General features: G+C 37.2%; 1 protein-coding gene across 2 annotated transcripts in view; it reads left to right on the top strand.

Annotated features, from left to right (window-relative positions):
* SCAF11 (SR-related CTD associated factor 11) overlaps positions 1-27,001 on the top strand; it is a 113,077-nt gene that overhangs the window by 51,257 nt on the left and 34,819 nt on the right. For both annotated transcript variants that reach the window (XM_056799025.1, XM_007503879.3), the window contains exons 2-4: positions 4,071-4,148; positions 4,569-4,726; positions 25,501-25,578. In XM_056799025.1, the coding sequence (XP_056655003.1) occupies positions 4,091-4,148; positions 4,569-4,726; positions 25,501-25,578 (294 nt within the window). In that variant the 5' untranslated portion in view covers positions 4,071-4,090. The remainder of the gene's footprint in view (positions 1-4,070; positions 4,149-4,568; positions 4,727-25,500; positions 25,579-27,001) is intronic.

The following is a 27,001-nucleotide window of genomic DNA, read 5'->3' as shown; positions in this document are numbered from 1 at the left end:
GTCAGAGGTAGATATTAGACCCATTTTTTCTGGAACTGTAAACTCCACTAGACAAATGAACTAGACTTTCTAATAATTATTGTTGGAAAGATTTATAAGTGGTAGAATTATTATTATTCAGTCATGTCCAACTCTTCTTGACCCCATAGATCATAGCATGGTAGGCTCTTATATTATCCACTATCTCCCAAAGTCTGTCCAAGGTCATATTAATTATTTCAATGACAGTACCTCTCCATCTTATCCTGTTCTGTCCTTTTTCCTTTTACCTTCAGTCTTTCCTATTATCAGGGTCTTTTCGAATAAGTTTGGTCTTCTCATCATGTGGCTGAAGTATTTAAGCTTCAGTTCCAGTATTTGATCTTCCAGTAAATAGTCTGAATTAATTTAAGTATTGACTTGATTTAATCTCCTTGCTGTCCAAGGGACCCTCAAAAGTCTTTTCTTTAGCACCACAATTTGAAAGTGTCAATTCTGCAGTGCTTAGTTTTCCTTACAGTTCAACTCGCATAGTCATACATTGTTACTGGAAAAATCATAGCTTTGGCTAGACTGATCTTTGTCAGAAAGGTGATGTATCTGCTTTTTAGTATGCTGCCCAGATTTGCCCCAAGTTTTTCCTCCAAGGAGCAAACCTTTTTTAATTTCATGGCTGTGGCTGCCATCTTCAGTGATGTTTGATCCCAAGAATATAAACTGTGACATAGCTTCCATTTCTTCTCTCTCTGTTTGGCAGGAAGTGACGGAATCAGTTGCCATTATCTTAGCCAGGTTTTACTCTCTCTTCTTTCATCTTCAAGAGGCTTCTTAATTCTCCACTTTTTGCCATCAGAGTGATATTGTCTGTGTATTTGAGATTGCTGATAGTCTGATTCCTGGTAGTCTTAATTATGACTTTTGATTAATCCAGCTTGGCATTTCACATCATATACTTGGCATATAAGTTAAATTAATAAAGTGACAATATGTACCTTTGTTGTATTCCTTTCCCAATTTTAAACCAATCTGTTGTTCCATGTTCAGTTCTAACTAACTGTTGCTTCTTGACTTATACTGTTCTCAGGGAAAAAATGATCTGTTATTCCCATTTTTTTGAGAACTTGACACATTTCATTGTGATCCACACAGTCAAAGACAAAGTATAGTCAGTGAAATAGAAGTAGATGTTTTCTTGGAACTCCCTTGCTTTCTCCATAATATAGTGAATGTTAACAATTTGGTCTCTAGTTGGCCTCTTTGTAAACCAGCCTTTTCTTCTGGTAATTCTCAGTTCATGTGTTGCTGAAATCTTACGCTTAGTTGTTTGGTAATTTGAACATTTTTTGGCATTGCGCTAATTTAGGACTGAAGTTTAAACTGATCTTTTCCAGTCTAGTGACCATTGTTGAGTTTTGTATATTTGCTGCCATATTGAGTACAGAACTTTAACCTTATCATCTTTTAAAATTTTAAATAACTCAGCAGGAATCCTGTCACTTCCACTAGCCTTATTGTTAACACTTGATTTCATTTTCTAGGATTTTTGACTCTAAATCAGCATCCAAACTGCTGTGTTATCAGTGATATTAAGATCTTTCTTTGTACCCTCTATTTTCACTTCAAATCCTACTAGTTCTCAGAAGCTTAATTTAAATTATTCTTTTTACCTTTTAACTCTAGTTTACATTTCTTTTTTTCTCTAAATTCTTATTTACATGTTTTTACTATTGATTCTCTAGTTCAGTACTTTATGATGTGCTCCCTTTCATCTTAAAACTTCCTTCTCTCATTCTCACATAGTTTTTTATCTGTTATTCTTCATGGAGACTTGTCTCCCTTCTGATTCTACAGCTTCTGCTATCTTCTCCCTCACTAGTTGTAGCTTATATCACTCTCCTTATATATCTCTCTGCTACTTCATTAGTTCTAGAGGGGGAATTGTAATACTCCTTGCTCCCCATCTTCATTTCCAAACTCTTCCTTTGTCCCTTTTATGCAACAAGCATTCCTTCAAGTGCAGTAAAATTTTGTTGAATTCAAAAAGTTGAATTTTTAAAAAGTGAAATAAAAATTTCCATATAATCAACATATATGATGTTCAAATCATTTTTCTTCTTTCTCAGATCTTGCTCAATATTTTTCTTTTCCCAACTTCTGACTTCATTCTAAGGGACTTTAATATAACTACAACTTCCCATTTTCTCAGATTCTTCAAGTTCCATAACTACTTTTTTATTCCGCTTCAGAAAAACATGCAGTTGGACACATTCTTAAGCTTACATTACCTATAGGTGTTTCACCTCTTTAAAATTTGCTAACATTATACCTCTCTCCCTGTGTTTCTTATACTTGTTCTTCACCCTCAGAGCAACTTCCACCTTTTCACCTGTATTCTCTTCTGCTCTTAAATCCCTTTCCCCTCCTTTGTTCCACCTTCCATTTTATTCACTAACTGTTGAATGAAGCTAGAGAAAATCTCACAACCATGCTGACAGGTGTGTGACAGAGTCATGTCCAATGTCAACTGGGTCCTCATTGAAGTAAGGCAGTTCTTTTGTGTGTCCCTTATCCTTTCTTTACTCCCCTCAGAACTATTCCAGATCTCTTCCGTTCTCAAATTTCCTCTACCTACCCACTCTGTTTACTGAAAAAACCGAGACTGTCTAACATGAACTTCTCCTCTTTCCCCATTCTATTCTTCTCAGAATCCCATGATATTGTCTCTCACTTCTCTCTTTTCTCCAGTCTCCCTGACAAAACGATGTGGCTTCTAATTGCTAAGGCCAGTTCTGCATGTCCACTTGATTTCCATCTACTTCTGTCTTCTCTAGCAAATTATATTTTCACTTTTTTTCTTTTTTCAATCTACAGCCTTCCCCTATTCACTGGTTCCTAATATATTGCAGTAAAACATGCCCAAGGCTTTTAGTACCAGTAAAAAATTTTCACTAGACCATTTGACCCCCTCTAATTCTCTTTTCTCTCCTTTTTCATTCAAATGCCTTGAAAAAGTATTTTAACCTCACTGTCTTACCTGTCCTTCCACTCCTCAACTCTTTTGTAAATAGTTTCCAACCTCATTATTTAATTGAAACTTCTCAGAGCAGAGAGGTGGCTGAGTGGGTAGAGAACCAGATATTTTCTAGCTGTGTGACCCTGGGCAAGTCATTTAACCCCAATTGCCTAGACAGTACCACTCTTCTGCTTTGGAACCAATACTTAGTATTGATTCTAAGACAGAGGGTAAGGGTTTTTTTTTTTTTAATTTTTTTTGAAGAAAGTGTTTTCTCAAAAGTAACCCCAGTGGACTCTTAGTTGCCAAATTGATGGTCTCAATCCTAGTTTTTTCAACCTTAATTGCTATGTTCGATATTGTTAAACACTCTCTTCTATAGGATTTTTATTACAGTACTTTCTTCTGTTCTGACTCCTCTCTGTTTGAACCCTTCCTTCTCAATCTTCTTGTCTGGCATATATTATCCATGTCTTCCTCTAGCTGTAATTGGTCTCTTTGGTTCTATCTAGAATCCTTTTCTCTTATCCCTCTCCCTCTATTCCTTTTCCCTCTCTGTACACATATTTCTCTTTTCTCTAAACTTATCATATTTACTGTTGTGATACTTTTTGGTATAAAAATTTATGATGTGCCTTCTTTCCTCTTGCATGTACTTCTTTGTCTTACACAAAATTCTACACTTTCCCTCTCTCTTCTTCTCTCTTTCTTTCCTCCTCCCCTTTTCTTTCTCTCCCAGACTTGCTTGTGTTTAACCTCTATTTCTATTGTTATCTTTGCTCTCTGAATTTATGAGCTTATTGTTAATAAGCCTTGTACATAGTAGGTATTTAATAAATATCTGTTGATTGCTGCTATCTTGTTTGATTTATATGTGCCTTATTACTAATATGTTTTAAAAAAAAACATTTTTTTTAAAGTTTTTATGACTGGAAATCTTTGCATACTGTACTTTTCCTACTGAAAAGTAGACCTTCATATATTTTTTCTAATTATACTTCTACTATTGGTGGAGACAAAAACAATTATAAATGTTAAGATTCGGCTATTAAATTGTCTCTCTTGATTAATTTTTTAGGAATTCCTTACCAAGAAGAGATGAAGAAGAAAAATAATATTTCAAATGAGGGGGATGAAGAACACAAAGACACTGAAGGTATATTTGGTTTTTTTTTATGTCCATTTTACCTAACAGCAAAACCTTGGTTATAAAATCAAAGTAAATTTGATTCTTCCAAATGCCAGTTTTTTAAGATTTTGCTGTTGGGCAGCTAGGTAGCACAGTGGATAGAGTGCCAGGCCTGGAGTCAGGAGATCCTGGGTTTAAATCCGGCCTTAAACACTCCCTAGTTATATTACCCTGGGCAAGTCACTTAACCTCAATTGCCAAGCTCTTAGAACTCTTTTGACTTAGAACCAATACTTAGTGTCCATTCTGAGACAAAAGGTAAAAGTTTAGGGAAACAAAGATTTAGCTGTTCTCGAAACTGCATTTTAAAAAACATTGCTTTATTTTGGGTTTAGATTTGAAATAAATAAGAAATTTGAGATCACATTGAGAAATTCTTCTTAATAGGTGAAGAAAATAGAATGCGCCCTCATTTTGTTGTCATTCCATATGAAGAAGCTGATAGATGCCCAATATGTCTTTCCTGCATAATAGAGAAGGAAGTTGGTTTTCCTGAAAATTGTAATCATATCTTCTGCATTACCTGTATTCTTAAGTGGGCAGAGGTAAGTCTGAGAATAAAGCTAAAACCATGAATGCTCTACTATAACTATCAGTTATAAATTAGACAATCATTTACTTAGTATTAATTTGTTTAAAAAATTAATTATTTTTCTTAATGCTTTTGATATAAGACTGTTTATAAAATACTGTATTATAATGAGTTTCTGAATATCAGATAGATATTTTTACATTCACAAAACCAGATGTTAACTTTTAGGATCTTTTTTAAAAGCTACATTTCCTTATTTTCCATTGTTGGAATATAGTTTTTCTAATGACAGTTTTCATATATTACCTTTAAATTTTCATTTGCTTTCAAAACTCTTTATGTTTTTTTTTTTATTGAGTGTATAAATCTTCAATGTAACTGTATATAGAAACCTTGGATATTAATGACAAATGAAGTATAATAAAATTATCTTCATTTTTACTCAATTGATGTGGAAGACTTTGAAGTAAGTGTTTAGCTACCACTTAACATTTTTCCACTTTATTTATTTATTAATTCATCCAACCCTTTCTTTCTTTCCTCCTTTCTTTCTTGCTTCATTCATTCATTTATTTATCCATCCATTTATTTATGTATTTATTTATTTATCTAGTTATCTATCTATTTATTTATTTGGAAATTTTATTTAGTCAATTTAGAACATTATTCCTTGGTTACAAGAATCATATTTCTTTTCCTCCCTCCCCCATCCCTTCCCGAAGCCAAAAACAATTCCACTGGGTTTTACATGTGTTCTTAATCAGAACCTATTTCCATGTTGTTGATGTTTGCACTAGGATGATCATTTAGAGCCCACATCCCCAATCATATCCCCCCATGTAATCAAGCAGTTGTTTTTCTTTAGTATTTCTGCTTCCATAGTTTTTCATCTGCATGTGGATAGTGCTCTTTCTTATAGATCCCTCTGAGTTGTTCAGGATCACTGCATTGCCACTAATGGAGAAGTCCATTATGTTTGATTGTACCACAGTGTATCAGCCTCTGTGTACAATGTTCTTCTGGTTCTGCTACTCTCACTCTGCATCAATTCCTGGAGGTCATTCCAGTTCACATGGAATTCCTCCACTTTATTATTCCTTTGAGCACAATAGTATTCCATCACCAACATATACCACAATTTGTTCAACCATTCACCAATTGAATGGCATCCCTTTATTTTCCAATTTTTTACCACCACAAAGAACACAGCTATGAATATTCTTGTACAAGTCTTTTTCCTTATTATCTCTTTGGGGTATAAACATAGCAGTGCTATTGCTAGATCAAAGGGCAGACAGTCTTTTAGCGCCTTTTGGGCATAGTTCCAAATTGACTTCCAGAATGGTTAGATCAATTCACAACTCCACCATCAGTGCATTAATGTTGTGATATGGAAATCACATTAAAAGACTGATATATATTAATTTAAGGTCGCCAAGGAATTCAGCTATGTAATTCCTAAATGAAAACTCAAGTCAGCAGTCAACCTTTTATGGAGTTTTTAATTACTAACAGGAGGAAGAAAGGTATTGGAGGGAGGGAGAGAGAGAGAGAGAGAGAGAGAGAGAGAGAGAGAGAGAGAGAGAGAGAGAGAGAGAGAGAGAGAGAGAGAGAGAGAGAGGAGGGAGGGAGAGAGGGAGAGAGGGAGAGAGGGAGAGAGGGAGAGGGAATAGGGCTTAAATACCCACTCTGCTTAGGCTGGGCCAAAGGCCCAAGGCCTTGGATAGCCAAGGCAAAGAAAAGAGATCAGTCCCTATCACTCACATGACCAAAATGGAGAAACAGTCTGAGGGCATCCACTCCAAGCACCAGGCTTCAACAACCACACTCTCCCTCCACACAGGAAGTCCCCAGACTCCTCAGCTGTCCTCTACCTCACTTTCTGTGTCTCTCCTGTGCCAATGGTGGCTCTAGCTTCACCCAGGACCACCCAGAGGTCTGTCCCCTTTGTACATGTCTGTTGAAGGCCACATTCTCAAATAATTAAATCTTGAGCTTTGCTGCAGCCCTTCCTAAATCCTGTTACCTTGAGTAGAGTGGAGATTGTAGTTTCCAAGACTTGATTCTGTCATTCCAAGTATCTCTATTGTTATTGATCAGGAAAGAGCCAAATCCCATCCTCTAAAGAACTGTTTGAACAGGGTTGAGTAGTTTTGAAATTCACAATGTCCTGATTTTGCCATGTCCCCTCCAGCATTCATTACTTTCTTTCGCTGTCATGTTAGCCAATCTTCTAGATGTGAGGTGATACCTCAGACTTGTTTTGATTTGCATCTCTGATTATAAGAGATTTAGAACACTTTTTCATGTGTTTATCAATAGTTTTGATTTCTTTGACTGAAAATTGCCTATTCATGTCCCTTGCCCATTTATCAGTTGGAGAATGGCTTGATTTTTTTGTAAATTGATTTAACTATAAATTTAAGTAATTAGACCTTTGTCAGAGGTTTTTTGTTATGAAGATTTTTTCCCCCATTTTGTTGCTTCCCTTCTAATTTTGGTTACATTGGTTTTGTTTGTACAAAACCTTTTTAATTTAATATAATCAAAATTATTTATTATACATTTTGTAATTTTTCTCTAACTCTTGCTTGGACTTAAAATCTTTCCTTTCCCAAAGATCTGACATGTATACTATTCTGTGTTCACCTAATTTACTTATAGTTTCCTTCTTTATATTCAAGTCATTCACCCATTCTGAGTTTATCTTGGTTTAGGCTGTGAGATGATCCAAATCTAATGTCTCCCACACTGTCTTCTAATTTTCCCAGCAGTTTTTATCAAATAGTGGATTTTTGTCCCCAAAACTGGGATCTTTGGGCTTATCATAGACTGGGGAAATTTCCAACATTCATAAGTCTAAGAAATTTTAAGGTTTACATTGCTGAGGTCATTTATCCCTACCTAGTCAATTCCACTGATCCTCCTTTCTGTCTCTTAGCCAGTACCAAATTGTTTTGACGACCACTGCTTTATATATAGTATAGTTTGAGATATGGGACTGCAAGTCCTCCTTCCTTTGCATTTTTTTTTCATGATTTCCCTGGATATCCTTGATCTTTTGTTCTTCCAAATGAACTTTGTTATGGTTTTTTTCTAATTCAGTAAAAAAGTTTTTTGGTAGTTCATTGAATATGGAACTAAATAAGTAAATTTATTTGGTTAGGATTGTCATTTTTATTATGTTAGCTCGTCCTATCCATGAGCAATCAATGTTTTTCCAATTGTTTAGATTTAATTTTAATTGTGTGAAAAGTGTTTTGTAGTTGTGTTCATATAGTTCACAAAGAGTGATAGCTTGATCTCCTCATTGCCTATTTTAATACCTTCAATTTCTTTTTCTTCTCTAATTCCTACTGCTAGTATTTCTAGTATAATGCAATAATAGAGGTGATAATGGACATCCTTGTTTCACTCCTGATCTTATTGGGAAGGCTTCTGGTTTATCCCCATTGCAGATGATGTTGGCTGACGGTTTTAGATATATGCTATTTATTATTTTTAGGAAAGGCCCTTCTATTCCTATGCCTTCTAGTGTTTTCAGTAGGAATGAATGTTGTATTTTGTCAAAGGCTTTTTTTTGCATCTATTGAAATAATCATGTTATTTTTCTCGGTTTGTTTGTTAATATGGTCAATTATGTGAATGATTTTCCTAATATTGAACCATCCTTGCATTCCTGGTATGAATCCTACCTGGTCATAATGAATAACCCTTGTGATCACTTGCTGGAGTTCTTTTGCTAGTATTCTCTTTAAGATTTTTGCATCTATGTTCATTAGGGAGATTGATCTGTAGTTTTCTTTTTCTGTTTTTGACCTGCCTGACTTTGGAATCAGTACCATATTTGTGTCATAAAAGGAATTTGTTAGAACTCCTTTTTTGCTTATTCTGTCAAATAATTTATATTATATTGGAATTAGTTGTTCTTTGAATGTTTGATAGAATTCATTTGTGAATCCACCTGGACCTGGGGATTTTTTTCTTAGGGAGTTCTTTGATGGCTTGTTCAATTTCTTTCTCTGATATGGGGTTGTTTAGGTAATCTATTTCTTCCTCTGTTAGTTTAGGCAATTTATATTTTTTTAAATATTCATCCATATCACTTAGATTGGCATATTTATTGCCATATAATTGGGCATAATCATTTTTAATGACCTCCTTAATTTCCTCTTCATTAGAGGTGAGGTTTCCCTTTTCATCTTGGATACTGTCAATTTAGTTTTCTTCTTTCCCTTTTTTATTTAGATTGACCAGTACATTGTCTATTATATTTGTTTTTTCAAAGTACCAGCTTCTAGTCTTATTTATTAAATCAATAGATCTTTGACTTTCAATTTTATTAATTTCTCCTTTGATTTTTAAGATCTCTAATTTAGTTTTTATCTGAGGATTTTTAATTTGTTCGCTTTCTAATTTTTCATTTGTATGCCCAATTCATTGACCTCTGCCCTCTCTAGTTTGTTAATATATGCACTCAAGGATATAAACTTCCCCTTGAGTACTGCTTTGACTGCCCACATAGATTTTTTAAAGGATGTCTCATCATTGTCATTTTCTTCAATGAAATTTTTAGTTGTTTCTTTGATTTGTTCTTTAATGGATTTTGGTGAATCATATTGTTTAGTTTCCAGTTAATTTTTCATTTACCACTCCATGTACCCTTAATAATTTATTTTCATTGCATTGTATCTGAGAAGGTTGCATTTATTAGGTCTGCTCTTTTGCACTTCTTTGCAATGTTTTTATACCCTATTACATGGTCACTCTTTGTGAATGTACCATGTGCTGCTGAAAAGGTGTATTCCATTTTTCCCTATTTGTTTTTTTCCACATATCTACTACCTCTAATTTTTCTAAGATTTCATTCACTTCTCTTACCTGTTTCTTATTTATTTTTTGGTTTGATTTATCTAGTTTGGATAGGGGGAAGGTTCAGATCTCCCACTAGTATAGTTTTTCTATCTGTTGCATCCTTGAGCTTCACTAGTTTCTCCTTTAGAAATTTGAATGCTATGCCATTTGGTGCATACATGTTGAGTACTGATATTTCCTCATTGTCTGTACTACCTTTTATCAGGATGTAATTACCTTCCCTCCATGAATCTTAAAAACTGCTCAGACTATACCTTAGAAGATTTGGTTAAGCTATTCCATTATTGTAACAAATGGAGGTACTTGATCAGGAACGTATTGGGAATTTTAACAGTACTCTACCCATACTTAGACAGTGCCTTAGGGGAAGATAAAGTTGTAAAACTCCATACTGAACAATGAAAAGTCCCTAACTCATACTTAGTGAATCTAAAACTTTAAGCTAGGTGGTCTATTTTTAGATGCTAAGGGTGCTAAGTACCTATAAAGGTTAAATTAATCATTAATAGGTCAAGCAAACAAAAGGCAAGCTTAACAAAAGAGGTGTGAAGTTTTAGTCTACTCAGAGAAGGTGAGAAATAAGAATGAGCAGTCCTGGGAAAAGCGTCTACTGTGATTGGTAGATGTGAAAATTTAGGGGAGGTGACACAAGAGAAAATTTCTTTAAAATGAAGGGGATTTCGAAATTGAGGGGAGTTCAGCTTTGGAAGCTGAATTGGAGGTCAGGAGTCAGAGGAGACTCTCTGTCAGTTTGGAGTTGTTGGAGTTTTGGTGTTAGTGTGGAGGAGCTGGCTCTCTGAAATTAGTTGGAGTTTTGCTTGGGACAAAATCTTGTGGTGAGTGGATAAAAGAATGACTAGTCTCTCTTAAAGCTCAGGTCTAGGCCATTTGGCCTAGGCTCTTTCCTACTATTTCCCTCTTACTCTGTCTCTCATCCTTCCCTTAATTCCTTCATGTGTATTAATTAAAAATCTCCATAAAAACCCAGCTGACTTATTTGGGAATTTTTCAAGACACTAAAATTATCTTACAGTTTTGGCAATTCATAATCTTGAAACCCACTTTTTCTGTGGTCACACCTAACTCCTTTGACTAGATCTATTTTTCTTTTGGTTTTGTCAGATATCATGATTGCAACTCCTGCCTTTTTTTTCCTCGTTGATGCCCAGTAGACTTGGCTCCATACTCTTACTTTTACTCCATGTGTGTCTACCTTCCTCATGTATGCTTCTTGTAGACAGCATATGGCAGGGTTTTTGTATCTAATCCAGTCTGTTTATTTGCTTGCATTTTGTGGGTGAGTTCATTCCATTCTCATTCAGAGATACCAGCTGTGTATTTCCCAGCATTTTGATTTCCAAACTTTGTCCAGCCCTATCTTCTTTCACTATTTTCTTCTACAGCTGTGTTTTGTTTTTAATTGATGCCCCTAATCCACCCTCACCTTATTTAACTTTCCTTTCTACTCCCCCTTCCCTTCTTATTCCACTCTTATTTTTTTTATAGTCTTTTTAACACCCCCCCTCCCCACCAGTCCTTTCTGTTACCCTTCTACATTTCTTATAAGGCACAAATCAATTCTCTGCCTCAATGTATTTGGTTGTTCTTCCTATTTGAGCCAATTTCAATGCACCTAGGAATTGAATGTTTCCTATCTCCAACCTCTTTTCCCTTCCAGTGTATTGATGGTCTCCCCCCCTCCTCCCATGTGCTTCTTTGTGACATATGAATTTACCCCATTTTGTTTCTTTTCCAATTTCTCTTAGAATTAACCTCTTTTTTTTAACTCTAGTTGTATATATATACATATACATATATTTATTTATGCATACATATATCTATATACATAATTATGTCTTGGCATTTCATCCTATACATTTTGTCAATGTTCCCTCTAAGTATAATTCTTTTAGCTACCAGGTGATAATAATAATTTAAAAATTATTATTAATTCTTAAAAGAGTTACCAACATCCTCTTTTCTTATAGGGATACATATCATTTTAACTTATTGGGTCCCTTAAAAAAAGTTTTTTTTTGTTTTGTTTTTTTATATACTCATTTTTGCTGGGTAGTTTATTCTTGGTTATAGACCTAGTTCCCTTGCTTTCCGGAATATCATATTCCATGCCTTTTGGTTCTTCAGTATATATTCATCCAGATCCTGTGTTATCCTCACTGTAGTTCCATGGTATCTGAATGATTTCTTCTTAGCAGCTTGTAATAGTTTCTCCTTGGTCTGATAGTTCTTGAATGTGGCTATAACAGTCCTGGGTGTTGTCAATTGGGGATTAAGTGCAGGAAGTGATCTGTGAATTCTTTCAACCCCCACTTCTCCCTCTTGTTCTAGAATATTGGGGCAGTTTTCTTGGATGATTTTTGTAGAATGATGTCCAGGATTTTTCTTTTGTCATGGTCTTCCGGTAGACCAATGATTCTTAAGTTGTCTCTCCTGGAACAATTTTCTAAATCTTCTCTTCTGTGAATGAGTTGTTTCATATTTTCCTCAATTTTTTCATTCTTTTGACTTTTTTTAATAGTTTCCTGCTGCCTTGTGAAGTCATTTGCTTCTAATTGTTGTATTCTGGTTCTTAAAGACTGGATTTCATTCCTGGCTTTTTACTAATCTTTCTCCATCTGGTCTTATTTTATTTGGAGTTAATCTTTCATCTTCTTTGCCTCAGTTTTCATCTCCTTTGTCTCATTTTCAAGCTGATTAATTTTGGGCTTTCAAGATAGTCGTTTCTAATTTTAGTTCAAGTGTCTCTGTCTCATGACAACTTATCTTGCTTTTTAAGTTCTTTTCCCAGTTGTCTTCAGCCTCTCTTAATTGTGTTTTGAATTTTATTTCGAGTTCTTCCAAAGCCTTTGTCCAATTCGCTGGGATTTCTGTGTTTTTGCCTGGTGTTCCTTGATTTTCCTCTGTTCCTTTTGCTCTTTGTTCACTGTCTGGATAAAATCTGTCGATTGTAATTTCTTTTTTCTTTTTCTGTTGTTTGTTCATATTTTCCCTTTCTTTTCCCCCTGTAGTTGCCCTTGTCATGCTCCTCTCATTATGTGCTGGTGGGTTTGGGCTTTTCTGTCAACCTTCACTCTTGGTTTAGCAAGGCACTCAGAGCCTCTGTGGAGGAGGGGTGTTGGAGCTTGACCTTCCCTGCCCTCTGAAAGCTTAATAAGATTAAGCCCAGCTAAGTGGAACTTTCAGAGCTGGATGTGCCCTGAGGCCAAAACCTTGGGAAGGGGGGGTTGTAATATGGAGTGTCTCAGCTGGTTTTGGGCTGTATTCTTTGAGGTTCTCCTCTGGTTGCCTCCCCGCCACCTGTGTTCAAAACCCTGAGCCTGGCACCACTTTGTCTGCAAGGTATTCCCTCTAGACTAGTACCCTTACCCGCTCAGAGATTCCAGCCACTGCTGGAGGCTCAGTACTATAGGTAGGGGAGGGCTCCTGGGACCTTTCTTCTTCCTTTCCCTTAAACCCGAGTGTTATCAAATTCCGACTTTTTGGGGGCATACCTTTTAAGTTGAGTCCAGCAGGAGGGTTCCTTAGGTCTATCCCGTTGTTAGATTTGGTTTTCAATCCCCTAGGAGCATTTTGTTTTTAATTGGTGAGGAAGGGTTTTCAGAGGTCTGAACTTTGCTGCCTCTACGCCACCATCTTGACCTCACCTCCCCCACTTCACAGTTTTAAAATACTTCTCATTACATTATTTTATTTATTACAAGAATTCCATAAGGTCGGCACATAACAATTGATATTGTTATGGTCATTTTACAGATGAGAAAACTCGAGGTTCAGAGTAGTTTAAAATGTCTTGTCACAAAGTTCATACAGTTAGAAAACAGAATTGTTCCAGGGTCTTTTGCTCCCTATTTTTATCATTCTTTCAATCAAAAAAAGCATTCATTAAGTATTCATACTACATACAAACCTTGAGGATATATACAAAAAAGCAAAACCATCCCTGTTCGTAAAGGAGAATTAAATAATATAAAGCCTCCCGGCCAGCGAGAAGCTTTATGGTAGGAAAATAGAAAAGGGATAGAAGTTTGTGAATCCCGCGAAGGGCGTGAAAGAGCCGACCTTTGAGATATGAGTAATGAGTCAGTAATCAATTATTAATATTTGGGAGCCACAGCCATGCTCTGACCACTGGAAGTTGCTTTTAAGGCTATTCCCATCCAGTGATCCCAATTTAACACTGCACTGGTCAGAGAATAATACTAGCTCAGTAGGGAGAGAGATTAGAGACTGAAAGAGTTAGACAATGCTAGGTATTAGCATTGGAAAAGAAAGAGACACAGAGAGAGACCTGACCGAAGGGCCAGGCCTCAGGATAGAAAAAGAGGAGAGAGAAAGGGGAGAAGTTGGTCTGTAGGGCAAACCTGTTGATGTCCTCGAAGTGGGAGGAGCTGGCTGCGTCCCTTTCTTTTATTCTCTTTGATACGCAAATGAACTGAATACATATTGATAAGTTACATGATGCCTCAATACATATAGATGAGTTACATAGTGTATTGCCATTGGATAATTGCAAATTATGACAAGGTGAAGGTGGGGTTATTATCCTCAGGTGAGTGAGACAAAGGGAAGCAAGGTTTTGCGCCCTAACTTCAGCCATGCTGGGAATAGAGTTCATTGCCATGCACAGAATGGCCATGTGCTCACTCACAATCCTTGTCTCTCCACAATACCTATGGGCTGGACTGCTACATAATACATGTTCTAAATAGTAGCATACATTATAAATCCAGAGTTTATGGGAGGCAGCCTTAATGGAGATGGGTCTAGTTAGTAGAACTAGAAAAAGTTTCCTATAGTAGTAATTCTTAGACTTACTCTTAAGGGAATTACCTGGGTTGAAGGGTAGGAGAAATGGTATACTAGACCTGATGAAAAACCAGTATAAATGCAGTAGATGGGAGATGGTATGCCATTTTGGAGAAGTAACAATCAGCCAGAAAGCCCACATTGTAGTGTAGAGAACAGTAAAATTTAAAAACAAGGGAAAAGCAGATAGGAGCTAGGTTATGAAGAACTTGTAATGGCCTAAGGACTCTATGTTTGGTTTTTCAAAATTTTTTCAAATTTTTATTAATTTATATATTTGTTGGGGGTCATTGGCGGGGGGCTCAGTTGATTTCAAGAGCCAGGGCGAGAGACAGGAGGTCTTGGGTTCAAATTTGGCCTCAGACACTTCCTATCCATGTGACCCTGGGCAAGTGACTTGACCCCCATTGTCTAGCCTTACCACTCTTCTCCATTGGAACCAATACCTAGTATTAATTCCAGGACAGAAGGTAAGGATTTTTACAAAAAATTCATATGTTTGTTGGTTACTTTAAAATTTCCAGGTTTTTAATTCCCTCTTGCCTTCTCTGCATGATAGAAGGCATCACTTGACCAAAAAAATATATATATATAAATTAATATTAACTTTTCACAGTTCTATTTATTAGTTCTTTCTCTGGAGGTGGGCATATACAGGTTACTCTTTAAATATCAATTCTATAGCTACATAGAATATTCTCTTGGTTCTTCTCGTTTTGTTCTTCCTTATTTCTTGTAGGTATTAAATTAAAAAAAAAAATTAATGTGTTCCAGAAAAAAGAATTGCATTTGTATAAAATTTAGTATGATTTAGTTTATCAAACAGTTAAACTAGAGGGAAATTTAGTTTCTGCCTAAAAAATGTGAATGGGAAAAACCTACTTTTAGATTTTAATCAAATCTGTCAGATAATATATAAGCATCTCTTTGGGGAGATGTTGTAATTATGAAATAAAAGAAGGTAATTGATTGCAAAAGTTAGATAAAAGTGCTATAGTCTAAATGAGGATTTGTGGAGTTACTAAACAGAGATCTGTATTTGTAACAGATCTCAAAGAGATTAATGTTGATATACCACAAGATATCAGAAGGTATCTTCTGATTCAGTTGGCCCTTGAGATTGAAAGGGTTAAAATAGGGGTTTTTGACAAAATAAGAGAGTAGCTTTAAAATTTTTAAGTTTTAATGAGAATATAGTAGAGTTGTAAATTAATATTATCCCTTTAAGCTAGACAAAATAAAACTTCTAGCAACTTTTTTTTTAGTTTTTTTTTAGTTTTTAAAACATTATTTTATTTGGTCATTTTCATACATTGTTCATTGGAAACAGATAATTTTCTTTTCCTCCCCCCACCCCCACTCCCCCCGCCACCCCTTCCCTACCCGACAGGCGATTCTTCTGGGTATCACATGTGTCCTTTCTCTGAACCCATTTCCTTGTTGTTGGTATTTGCATTAGGGTGCTCATTTAGCGTCTCTCCTTGATCATGTCCCCTCAACCTCTGTAGTCAAGCAGTTGCTTTTCCTCAGTGTTTTTACTCCCTCAGTTTGTCCTCTGCTTGAGGATAGTTGTTGTTGTTGTTTTTTTCTCGTAGATCGCTGCAGGTTGTTCAGGGACATTATAAAGCCATTACTAGAGAAGTTCATTACATTCTCTTGTACCACAATGTGTCAGTCTCTGTGTACAATGTTCTCCTGGTTCTGCTCCTCTCGCTCTGCATCACTTCCTGGAGGTTGTTCCAGTCTCCATGGAATTCCTCCACTTTATTATTCCTTTTAGCACAGTAGTATTCCATCTCCAACATATACCACAATTTGTTCAGCCATTCCCCAATTGAAGGGCATCCCCTCATTTTCCAATTTTTGGCCACCACAAAGAGCGCAGCTATGAATATTCTTGTACAAGTCTTTTTCCTTATTATCTCTTTGGGGTACAAACCCAGCAGTGCTATGGCTGGATCAAAGGGCAGACAGTCCTTTTTTCAAAGTACCAGCTTCTAGTCTTATTTATTAAATCAATAGTTCTTTGACTTTCAATTTTATTAATTTCTCTTTTGATTTTTAGGATCTCTAATTTAGTCTTCATCTGAGGGTTTTTAATTTCTTCACTTTCTAGTTTTTTAATTTGCACGCCCAATTCATTGACCTCTGCCCTTCTTAATTTGTTTATATATGAACTCAAGGATATAAATTTCCCCCTGAGTACTGCTTTGGCTGAATCCCATAGGTTTTGAAAGGATGTCTCACCATTGTCATTTTCTTCAATGAAGTTAGTAATTGTTTCCACGATTTGTTTTTAACTAGCTGGTTTTAGAGAATCATATTGTTTAATTTCCAATTAATTTTTGATTTATCTATCCATGTACCCTTACTAATTATTATTTTTATTGCATTGTGGTCTGAGAAGGTTGCATTTATTATTTCTGCCCTTTTGCACTTGTTTGCAATGATTTTGTCTCCTAGTACATGGTCAATTTTTGTGAATGTACCATGTACTGCTGAAAAGAAGGTGTATTCCTTTTTGTCCCTATTTATTTTTCTCCATATGCCTACTAACTCTAATTTTTCTAAGATTTCATTTGCTTCTCTCACCTCTTTCTTATTTATTTTTTTGATTTGATTTATATAGTTCAGATAGGGGAAGGTTCCGATCTCCCACTAGTATAGTTTTTCTATCTATTTCATCCTTGAGCTCCTAGTTTCTCCTTTAAAAATTTGGATGCTCTGCCATTTGGTGCATACATATTGAGTACAGATATTTCCTTGTCTATACTGCCTTTTATCAGGATGTAATTATCTTCCCTATCTCTTTTAACTAGATTTATTTTTACTTTCTCTTTGTCAGATATCATGATTGCTACTCCTGCCTTCTTTTTATCATTTGATGCCCAATAGATTTGGCTCCATCCTCTTACTTTCACCCTATGCGTATCTACCTTCCTCATGTGTGTTTCTTGCAGATAGCATATGGTAGGCTTTTGGATTCTAATCTACTCTGCTATTCGCTTGCGTTTTATGGGTGAGTTCATTCCATTCACATTCAGAGTTATGATTACTAGCTGTGTATTTCCCAGCATTTTGATTTCTACTCCTGGACCTGCCTTTTCTTTCACTATTTCCTTCTATACCAATGTTTGTTTATAGTCAGTCCCCCTAGTCCCCCCCCCTTATTTTACTTCCCTTTCTACCCCCCTCCCTTCTTATTCCCTCCCTTATTTTCCCCTGTAGTTTTTTAAAAATCCCCCCCCCCTCCCTTGTACTGCTTCCTTCCCCACCAGTCCGTTTTTTACCCTTCTACTCCCCTATAGGGCGCAAATCTCTTCTCTTCCTCAGTGGATTGGATTGTTCTTCCCTCTTTGGGTCAGTTTCAAAGTATGTAAGAGTTGAGTATTTCCTATCTCCAACCTCTTTACCCTTCCAGTGTATCGATGTTCTCCCCCCTCCCGTCATGAGCTTCTTTGTGACATATAAATGTACCCCCCTTTGTTTTTTTTCCCATTTCTTTTAGTCATAACCTCTTTTTTTTAGCTCTAGTCATATATATATATGTACATATATATATATATACACATACACATGTATATGTATTTATGCTTGCATATATCTATATACCTATTTATATCTTGTCCTTTTATCCTATACAGTTTGTCACTGTTCCCTCTGAGTGTAATTCTTCTAGCTGCTCAGGTGATAGCAACAGTTTTTAAGAGTTACCAATGACCTCTTTTCTTACAGGGATACATATCATTTTAACTTATTGAGGCTCTTAACAAATTTTTGTTGTTTTTTGTTGTTGTTGTTGTTGTTCCCCCCCCCCCCCCCTCCCTGCCTCTTTTTGAATTACCTTTTGATGATTCTCTTGAGTTCTGTGGTTGGACATCAAATTTTCTGTTCAGGTCTGGTCTTTTATTTATGAGTGCTTGGAACTCTTCTGTTGTGTTGAATGACCATACTTTCCCCTGTAAGAATATAGTCAGTTTTGATGGGTATTTTATTCCTGGTTGTAGACCTAGTTCCCTTGCTTTCCTGAATATTGTATTCCATGCCTTTTGTTTTTTCAGTGTGGATGCAGCCAGATCCTGTGTTAACCTCACTGTGTTTCCATGGTATTTGAACGGCTTCTTGGCAGCTTGTAATATCTTTTCTTTCATCAGATTGTTTTTGAATTTGGCTATAACATTTCTTGGTGTTGTCAGTTGGGGATTAAATACAGGGGGTGATCTGTGGATTCTTTCAATCTTCACTTTCCCCTCTTGTTCTAGGATCTCGGGACAGTTTTCCTGGATAATCTCCTCTGGTATTATGTCTAGGCTTTTTCTTTTGTCTTGGTCTTTTGGTAGTCCAATTATTCTTAAATTGTCTCTTCTTGAACGATTTTCTAAATCATCTATTTTGTGAATGAGATGCTTCACATTTTCCTCAAATTTTTCATTCTTTTTGTTTTGTTTTATAGTGTCCTGCTGCCTTGTGAGGTCACTTGATTCTAGTTGTTTTATTCTGGTTCTTAAAGATTGGATTTCATTTCTGGCTTTTTGGTCGTCCTTTTCCTTCTGGTCTGATTTTCTTTGAAGATCGTCTTTCATCCTCTTTACTTCATCTTTCCTCTCCTTTGCCTCATCTTTCATCTCCTTTGCCTTATTTTCCAGCTGGTTGATTTTGGCTTTCAAGACACCATTTTCTCGTTTTAGTTCAAGTGCCTCTGTTTCCAGATGACTTATCTTAATTTTTAAGTTATTTTCCCAATTGTCTTCAGCCTCTCTTAGTTGTGTTTTGAGTTCTTCCACAGCCAGTATCCAATTCGCTGGGATTTCTGGTTTATCGTTTGCTGATCTCTCCCCCTCTGTTCCATTTGCTGAGTAGTAGCTGTCTATTGTAGTTTCCTTATTCTTTTTCTGTTGTTTGCTCAAATTTACCCCTTCTTTACTCCCCGTATTTTTCTGTACTCTTGTTCCTCTCATTTTTTTTGTTTTTTGGGGACTTCTATCAGTCTCCCCTATTGGAGCTTTATCAGAAGATCTCTTGGTGTAGTCTCTGGGGGAGGGTTGTTGGGGGTTTGAGCTTCCCTGTCCTCTGGAGGCTTTTGATTGGCTTAATGTCCAGCAGTCAATGAAAATGGGTGGGGAGCCTGGGCTTCCCTGTGTTCTGGAGACTTTTGATGGGATTAAGTTCAGCTTGGTTGGGCTGGGTTTACTCTGAGTTTTAAACTTCCTAGAAGGCTGGAGCAAATATGGAGGATCTCCAAAGATCTGACCAGGCTGCCAGGTCTATGCTTCTTCTAGGCTGCCATCTTGACTCCACTTCTAGGTTTCTATTCTTTCAGAAGATCCTGCTCTCTAAGGGGGGAGGGGTCCTGGCCTCCCTGAGGGCTCCTGATGGGATTAGGTTCAGCTGGTTTGGACTTAATGAGCCCTGAAGCAAAACACCTCCTCCTCCTCCTCAATCTGTGTTGAATGCCCAGAGACTGGTCCAGGTTGCTTTCAAGGTAAGCCCTTCAAAGGCCCTGAGGTTTCTGTTCTTTCAGAAGCTCTGAGGGCTCCTGATGGGATTAGGTTCAGCTGGTGTGGGCCGAATGATCCCCGAACCCCCCCCCCCAAAAAAAAAACCTCCTCTTCCACAATCTGTGTTGAATGCCTTGAGACTGGCCCAGGTTACTTTCAAGGTAAGCTCTTCGGAACAACCTCTTTGCCGGCCCTGAGGTTTCTGTCCTTTTAGTAGCTCTGAAGGCTCCTGATGGGATTGGGTTCAGCTGGTGCCCTAAAGCTGGGACCCCCCTGAGACTCAGATGGAAGGACCCAGCCAGGGGGCTACAGGCTTCCCCCTTCTCTCTATGTTTCCCTGCCATCTGTGTTGGGCTCCCCTGAAACGGGCTCAGGTTGTTTTCAAGGTGAGTCCTTCAGAATAGCAAGCCTTGAGGTTCCTGCTGCTGCTGCTGTGGGCTCAGCACTCTGGGTTGGGGGGGATGGGTCCTGGGACCTTCCTTCTGCCTACCCCTTAGATCCAAGTGATCTAGGGTTCTGGCTTTTGGGGGGGCCGTACCTTTTGATCCAGGTCCAGGAGGAGGGTTCCCTGGGTATGTCCTGTTGTTCAGTTTGAATTTCGGTGTCCTGGGAGCATTCAGTTTGTGATTGGTAAGGAAGGGTTTTCAGAGGTCTGAACTTTCACTGACTCTAAGCCACCATCTTGACTGGAAGTCTCCTTCCTCCCCTTTGTCTTGCAGAACTTCAGCCCCCCTTCCAAGCCTAGCCTAGGGGTGCCGCCACCTACAGAAGGCCTTTCCTGACTTTTCTGTTCTTTGGCATTTTCTCCCTCTGGTAACTGCTCTGTGTAAGACTTGGCATCATAACTGTCCATGGCTACAATGCTGTGCCCCTCCGAAGAACAGGGAGCACTCAGTTTGCAATCGGTAAGGAAGGGTTTCCGAGGTCTGAACTTTCGCTGCTTCTACGCCGCCATCTTGACTGGAAGTTCTAGCAACTTTTAACAATTAATAATTTAATTGAATTAAAAAAGATATAGTAAAAGAATATAGTAAAGGAGGGAAAGAGAGAAAAGAGGAGAGATTACTAATGTAACTCCCTAAAATAATAGACAGCTACCACTCACTCACTTCTTCAATCAGTTTTCTATATAGTTGCCCAACTTTCAGTCGCCAACAGTTGTTGACCTCTGGGGGGCAGCTGGGTGGCTTAGTGGATTGAGAGCCAGGCTCAGAGATGGAAGTTCTTGGGTTCACATCTGGCCTCTAGACACTTCATAGCTGTGTAACCCTGGGCAAGTCACTTAATCCTTCTTGCCTACTGCTTACCTCACTTCTGCCTTGAAACAAATGCACAGTATTGATCCTAAGATAGAAGGTGAGGGTTTAAAAAAAAAAAAGGTTGATCTCTATAACTGGTGAAGGGAGCAATGTTCCAAGCTTCTGGTTCTTTGTGCAGCTGCTTTCAGAGCTGCACTGGGAATCTATCTGCTTTCAGTTCTTCCAAGGTGGTCTGATGTAAGGAGAGGTGTGTTTAATATTTTCATGACCTGTGCTCTGGTCTTTGAGTAACCTCAAACACTGCTTTATCCCTTGCAATTGTGACCAGGATCCCCTGTTCCCTTGTGGCTGCAAGTGCTATTCCTGTTCTTTACCTTGTGACTGTCCCCCAGGACTGCAACCTAGTTATGTGTTGGGACGGTACAGCAAGAGTCTTGTACCCAGAGCCAGCAAAGGGACCCCCATAATCTCCTTCTAAGCAGTGGTCCAATGCCTCTCCCCAAACCCATACATCTAAGGCTGAGAGTTGGGGAAACCTTTGCTGCTGCTTCAGCTGCCCCTAAGGCCTGTTGCCTAGTGTGGGATCTGCCCCGCTGTGCTGCACTCCATCTGTATCCCTGTACACTAGATCCCTCCTGCTGACTTTAATTGTTTTTGAACTGAAGAATTACTTCACTTTGCGTTTTTTGTGATTTATGCTGCTTCACAAATAGTCTTAACGTTTTATAGCTTTTTGGAGGATAAATTGGTAGAAATCAGATGGGTTCCTGTACCTTCTCTGCCATCTTAGCTCTGCCCCCTGACTATGCATGGCTTTAATATCTTTATCCAAATATTGTCTTTCCATATCTTTTGAACATGTATCAATTGAGGAATGACTCATATTCTTATACATTTGACAAAGTTCTCTCTCCCCCCCCCCCCCTCTCTCTCTCTCTCTCTCTCTCTCTATCTCTCTCCCTCTCTCCCTCTCTTTCTCTCCCTCTCTCTCTCCCTTCCCCTCCTAATACTCTTACCTTCTGTCTTAGAATTGATACTCAATAATCTAAGGCCGAATTGTGGTAAGGACTACTCACTTTGGATTAAGTGACTTGAAAGCAGATAGATTCACACAGCTGGTCATATTAAGATTAGCAATCTTAACACTGATGTGGGGTTAACAGCCCGGCTTTCTATCCTGAATGCTTCATTAATTGGTTTTAAGCTTAGATCATTTACCTTCAACAGAGAAGTCAAACTTGGGCACACAAGCTAAATGGCCTACAAAATTCCTGATTATGCTCCCAATCAGATTAAAATATAATTGAGAAATGCTTATCAACATGATTAAAAATACATTATAACATAATTGATGTTAATTTGTGTTTTTCTGTGTTGATATACCCTTCAGGGATGTTTTTATTAGAGTTTGCCACCACTGTTTTGAAATAGTCATTTCTTGCTTAATGTTAGTGGTCAGACCTCTCCTTTCCCCCTTATGGGTTTTCACATGTCTTTGTGTCCTCTACAATTCTATGGCCTTCAAAGTAGACACAACTTGAGTGCTTTGGTCTCCTGAAACCAGAATGACTTCAGTTCCCTAATCAGAGAACTCTCTGTTGTTGTATAGTAAGTACCCTTCTGCCTGCCAGGGAGTTGAATTTGCATCAAACGAATTTATGTAAAGTGAGAATTGTCAGTATGGTCTATCAAACTCTCTGCTTCTTTTTAGTGGATTGCTGTTAAATCTTGTATCATCCTGATTGATTCCTTGGCATTTGAATTCTTTCTTTATAGCAACTTTCAATATTTCCCCTTTGATCCTGGGGGCTCTGCTTTGGGGCTATAATTCTGGGAGTTTCCAGTTTGGCATTTTAGCATTTCTTTCAGGAGGTGACTGATAGATTCTTTAAATTCCTACTCTTCTCCCATTGTAAGATTTATAGATAATTTATGGATAATTTCCCCTCTTTCCTCACCCCTCCCCTCCAATTTAATATATATAACATACACATATATAATATATGCTTATATAATTAAAATATGTGATATGATAGCTGTGTATAATATTTCAGATTTTACGTGGACCTTGAATGTTAGGCCATATAGGTGTTGTTTTTCGTGTGTGTGTGTGTGTGTGTGTGTGTGTGTGTGTAAAATGTATCATCAAGTTGGTTAAAGTCACAAATTTGGGGGCTGCTGTAGCTTTAGATAATTGGCCTCTTAATTGTAAAGGGGTAACGTTCAAAAAATATATAGCTTTTTGGAGAACTTTTATCACTTTGCTAAAAAAAATCATTTAAATTTAAGTGAAACATTTATCTTGAAAAATAAGTATTCTTTGCTGCCTTTTTTTGACAAAATGAATCACATATCTGTTCTCAGTTATGCATGGAAAATACGAGGCATAGTATCTGAATGCTCAAGTCCTTGCCTTTAACAGACAGTGCTGTAGATTATTATTATTATTATTATTATCAGTAGTAGTAGTAGTAGTAGTAGTAGTAGTAGTAGTAGTAGTAGTAGTAGTAGTATTTTGGTCCTTGCCTTTAATAGACACTCAGTGTTGCAGGTTATTCTACATTGTTTACAGATTGGGATTTTTCCATGACTGAAATTATGTCTTGATCAAAAGTGGGGTGGGGATTGCTTTTTTTTAAGGCATTATTAGCAAATTAATCAGGAAAAAAATATATATATGTCTGTGTATTTGTGTATATGATCTATTTTGTTGAATGTTTTCTTTATTATGTTTTGTCGTTAACTAAATAATAGAATTTTAGAGCTGAAAGGAGCATTCTTAAGGGTTAACTAGTCTAACCTTATTTATCAATGAGGACACTAAGACTCCAATAGAGATGAAGTGATTTGTCTGAAGTCATACTTTTGATGCCTAGTTCAGTGATCCATGACTCTAATTCACAGAGTAGAAACTTGAATTTTGTTCCTCATTAACCAAAGAGATCTTTAAAACCACTTTTGGGAGTGTCCCAACTTGCAATTTTATTGGTTATAGTGAGTTCCCTGTGAGAAAACTCTTAGGTCAACAATTTTGCTGCAGTTTAAATTCTTAGAGAGTTGCTTGGGGAACTGAGTTTTTAACTAATTTGTATTTGTCACCATGTATGAGATTTAAAATGGTTGAAGTCTTAAACTGTAGTGGTTAAAATAGTGGAAGATATAAATTGTGATAGATATAAGCGAGGGTGAGTAAATTTGACCGTAGAAATATGTTTCACTACAGTGTCTTGGGTTTTAAAATCAAATATAAGGTGGTCGCCAGGGAAATATTCCCAATTATTCAAATACCCAAGTCAATTGGGTTTTATAGAGATTTTAAATTAACAATACAATGAGTAATCAAAGAAAGAGAGAGAGAGTAAGAAAAGGAATAAGTATGAAGGGTCTCAAGCCAATATGGCCTAGACCTGAGTCTTAAAAGAGAAATCAGTCAGTTTTTTAACACTCACCACAAGGTCTGACTAAACAAGGATTCTAGTAACACCAGGCCAGCGTCCTTCCTCAAGGAGTCTTCCAGCCAGAGATTGTTTCAAAGGGCCTCTCTCAAGAGCTTCCAGAGCTCCTACCCCAGAGGGACAGAGCCCCCCAGAGGAGCTCCCCTTCAGAATGAGAGTCAGAAATCGAGATCCTCCCTGAATGAGATCCAAGCTCTTATTTTTAAGGGCAAAATCTCCTCTGTCACCTCCCCTAAGTCCTTACATCTACCAATCACTGTAGATGTTTCTAAAGGACCGCCCATTTTGAATTCACAGCTGAGTAGTTTTAATCTCTTTAGTAAGTCAGGAAAAAATGCTGCTGTGTCGACAAATTTCATTAAGAAAAAACCTCTGAATAAGTTATCACCCTTTTATGTTTAAGTAGTTTACAAGTTGCCCCACCTATATGGGTACCTAGCATCCCATTGTATCAATTTTAAAAACAGACATGACTCAAAGAACTTCCTGTCCCTTCCATAAGCATGGATCAAAGAACTTTCATTGTTTAGCCAGCCGTTTTCTGTCCTAAAGCAATCTTAAGTAGGGTGGAGCAGGGACACTCCCATAGCTAGGAGCCCCCACACTCAAGTAGAGTTCTCACCATCTGCTAGGGAATTTTTTAAAGTAGAAGATTCCCCAATGGGGGAAACTCCTAACATTCATAAGTCTGAGAAATTTTGAGGTTTTACACATGCCACATTTTACTGTGTTATCAGCAGAAAGCAATACTGGAATAGATTTCAAGCTGATGAAATTTGGGGAAAATGATGTTTTACTTCCATTCCTATAGAAAATTCATTATGTAGTGTAATAAAAGGTAAAAATTTTAATTGGCTAACAATTCTGTTTCAGACTCTGCCTTCATGTCCAATTGATCGGAAACCTTTTCAGGCAATCTATAAATTCAGTGCATCCGAAGGTTGTATTAAGGTAAGTCTTGAAGATACATATCTTTGTAACATATGTGTATATATTTTATATATGTAATTACAATTTATAAACTGAATATTGCTAATAATATCCTAGCATTTATATTGTACTTGGGGTTTACAAAGTGTTATATTTCATTTTGTCCTCAGAGCAACTTTGGGAAGTAGGCACTGTTTTTCCCATTTTGTAGAAGAAATTAATTTGAGGTAGACAGAAGTTTAGTGACTTTCTTAGGCTTACCCGACTAAGTTCTTTCTTTTTTTCTTTCTTTTTTTGTTAACTCTTACCATCTGTTTTAGTAATAGTGCTAAGACAGAAGAGTGGTAGGGGCTAGACAATTGGGATTAAGAGACTTGCCTAGGATCACAGTTATGAAGTGTCTGAGGTCACATTTGAACCCAGGCCTGGTGCTCTATCTACTGTGCTGCCTAACAACTCCTGCAGCAAAGTTTCTGAGGTTGGTTTTCAGTTTAAGATTTCCTGATTCAGCATGATCTGTGCTCTTCAACCTAGTTTTTTCTTAAGGAGATTAATTTTGCTATTAAGTTTCAAATACACTTAATTAGCATTTTGTAATTTTAGTATACTTTATCTGGAATAATTATAGAGAAGCAAGCTAAAAGTTATTATGATCATTTTTTTCTCTGCTGATCACCTCAGGGGAAAAGGAGAAAAAGTAGATGGGTATGCTGCGGGGGAGTGATTTAGCATGCATTTGCCTAGGGGAAACAATTTTTTAAATAGTATTTTGATTTATAGACTATTCACAAAAGCCATAATATAAAATGTAATCATATTTCCTTCAAAGCATTATAACATTAAGGGTCTCAAATATGCATGGTACTTAGTAGTAGACAATAGTTGACATAAAAAAATGTTTGAGTATACTTTTATTAGACAGTAAGCATTTCAGTATCTATTATACTAGGTACTGAGATGCTGTGATCCTGGGTTAATTGTACAAGATTGAAATAACCATAATATGTAGTAGGTGTAAGAAATAATAGCATTTTAGTAGCACCTACTATGTGCCAGGCACTGTAGTAAGCACTTTACAAATATTATTTAATTCTCACAGAAGGCTTGTGAGGAGGGTACCACCATCATTTTCACTTTACAGATGAAAAACCAAGGCAAACAGAGGTCATGACTTGCCTGTAGTCACGTGGTTAGTACGTGTCTAAGGCAGAATTTCAACTATGTCTTTCTGATTTAGGCACAGCACTCTCTCTCATGCTACTCTACTGCCTCTTGAAAGGAAGAGATATAGACAAAATTCTGTGTGAGATTTGGGTTGGGAATGCTTCTTAGTTGACTGGGGAAGGTGATATTTTCGCTGTGCTTTAAAATATAGATATAACTCAACAAGATGTGGTCTGTGGTGTAAAGGTGAAGTGTATTCCTGGCATGGCAAACAGCATAA

This window comes from Monodelphis domestica, chromosome 5 (assembly GCF_027887165.1).
Source record: "Monodelphis domestica isolate mMonDom1 chromosome 5, mMonDom1.pri, whole genome shotgun sequence".
NCBI classification, from domain to species: Eukaryota; Metazoa; Chordata; class Mammalia; order Didelphimorphia; family Didelphidae; genus Monodelphis; species Monodelphis domestica.
Note: the sequence above shows the minus strand (reverse complement) of the source record. Positions and strands in the feature narration are given on the sequence as shown.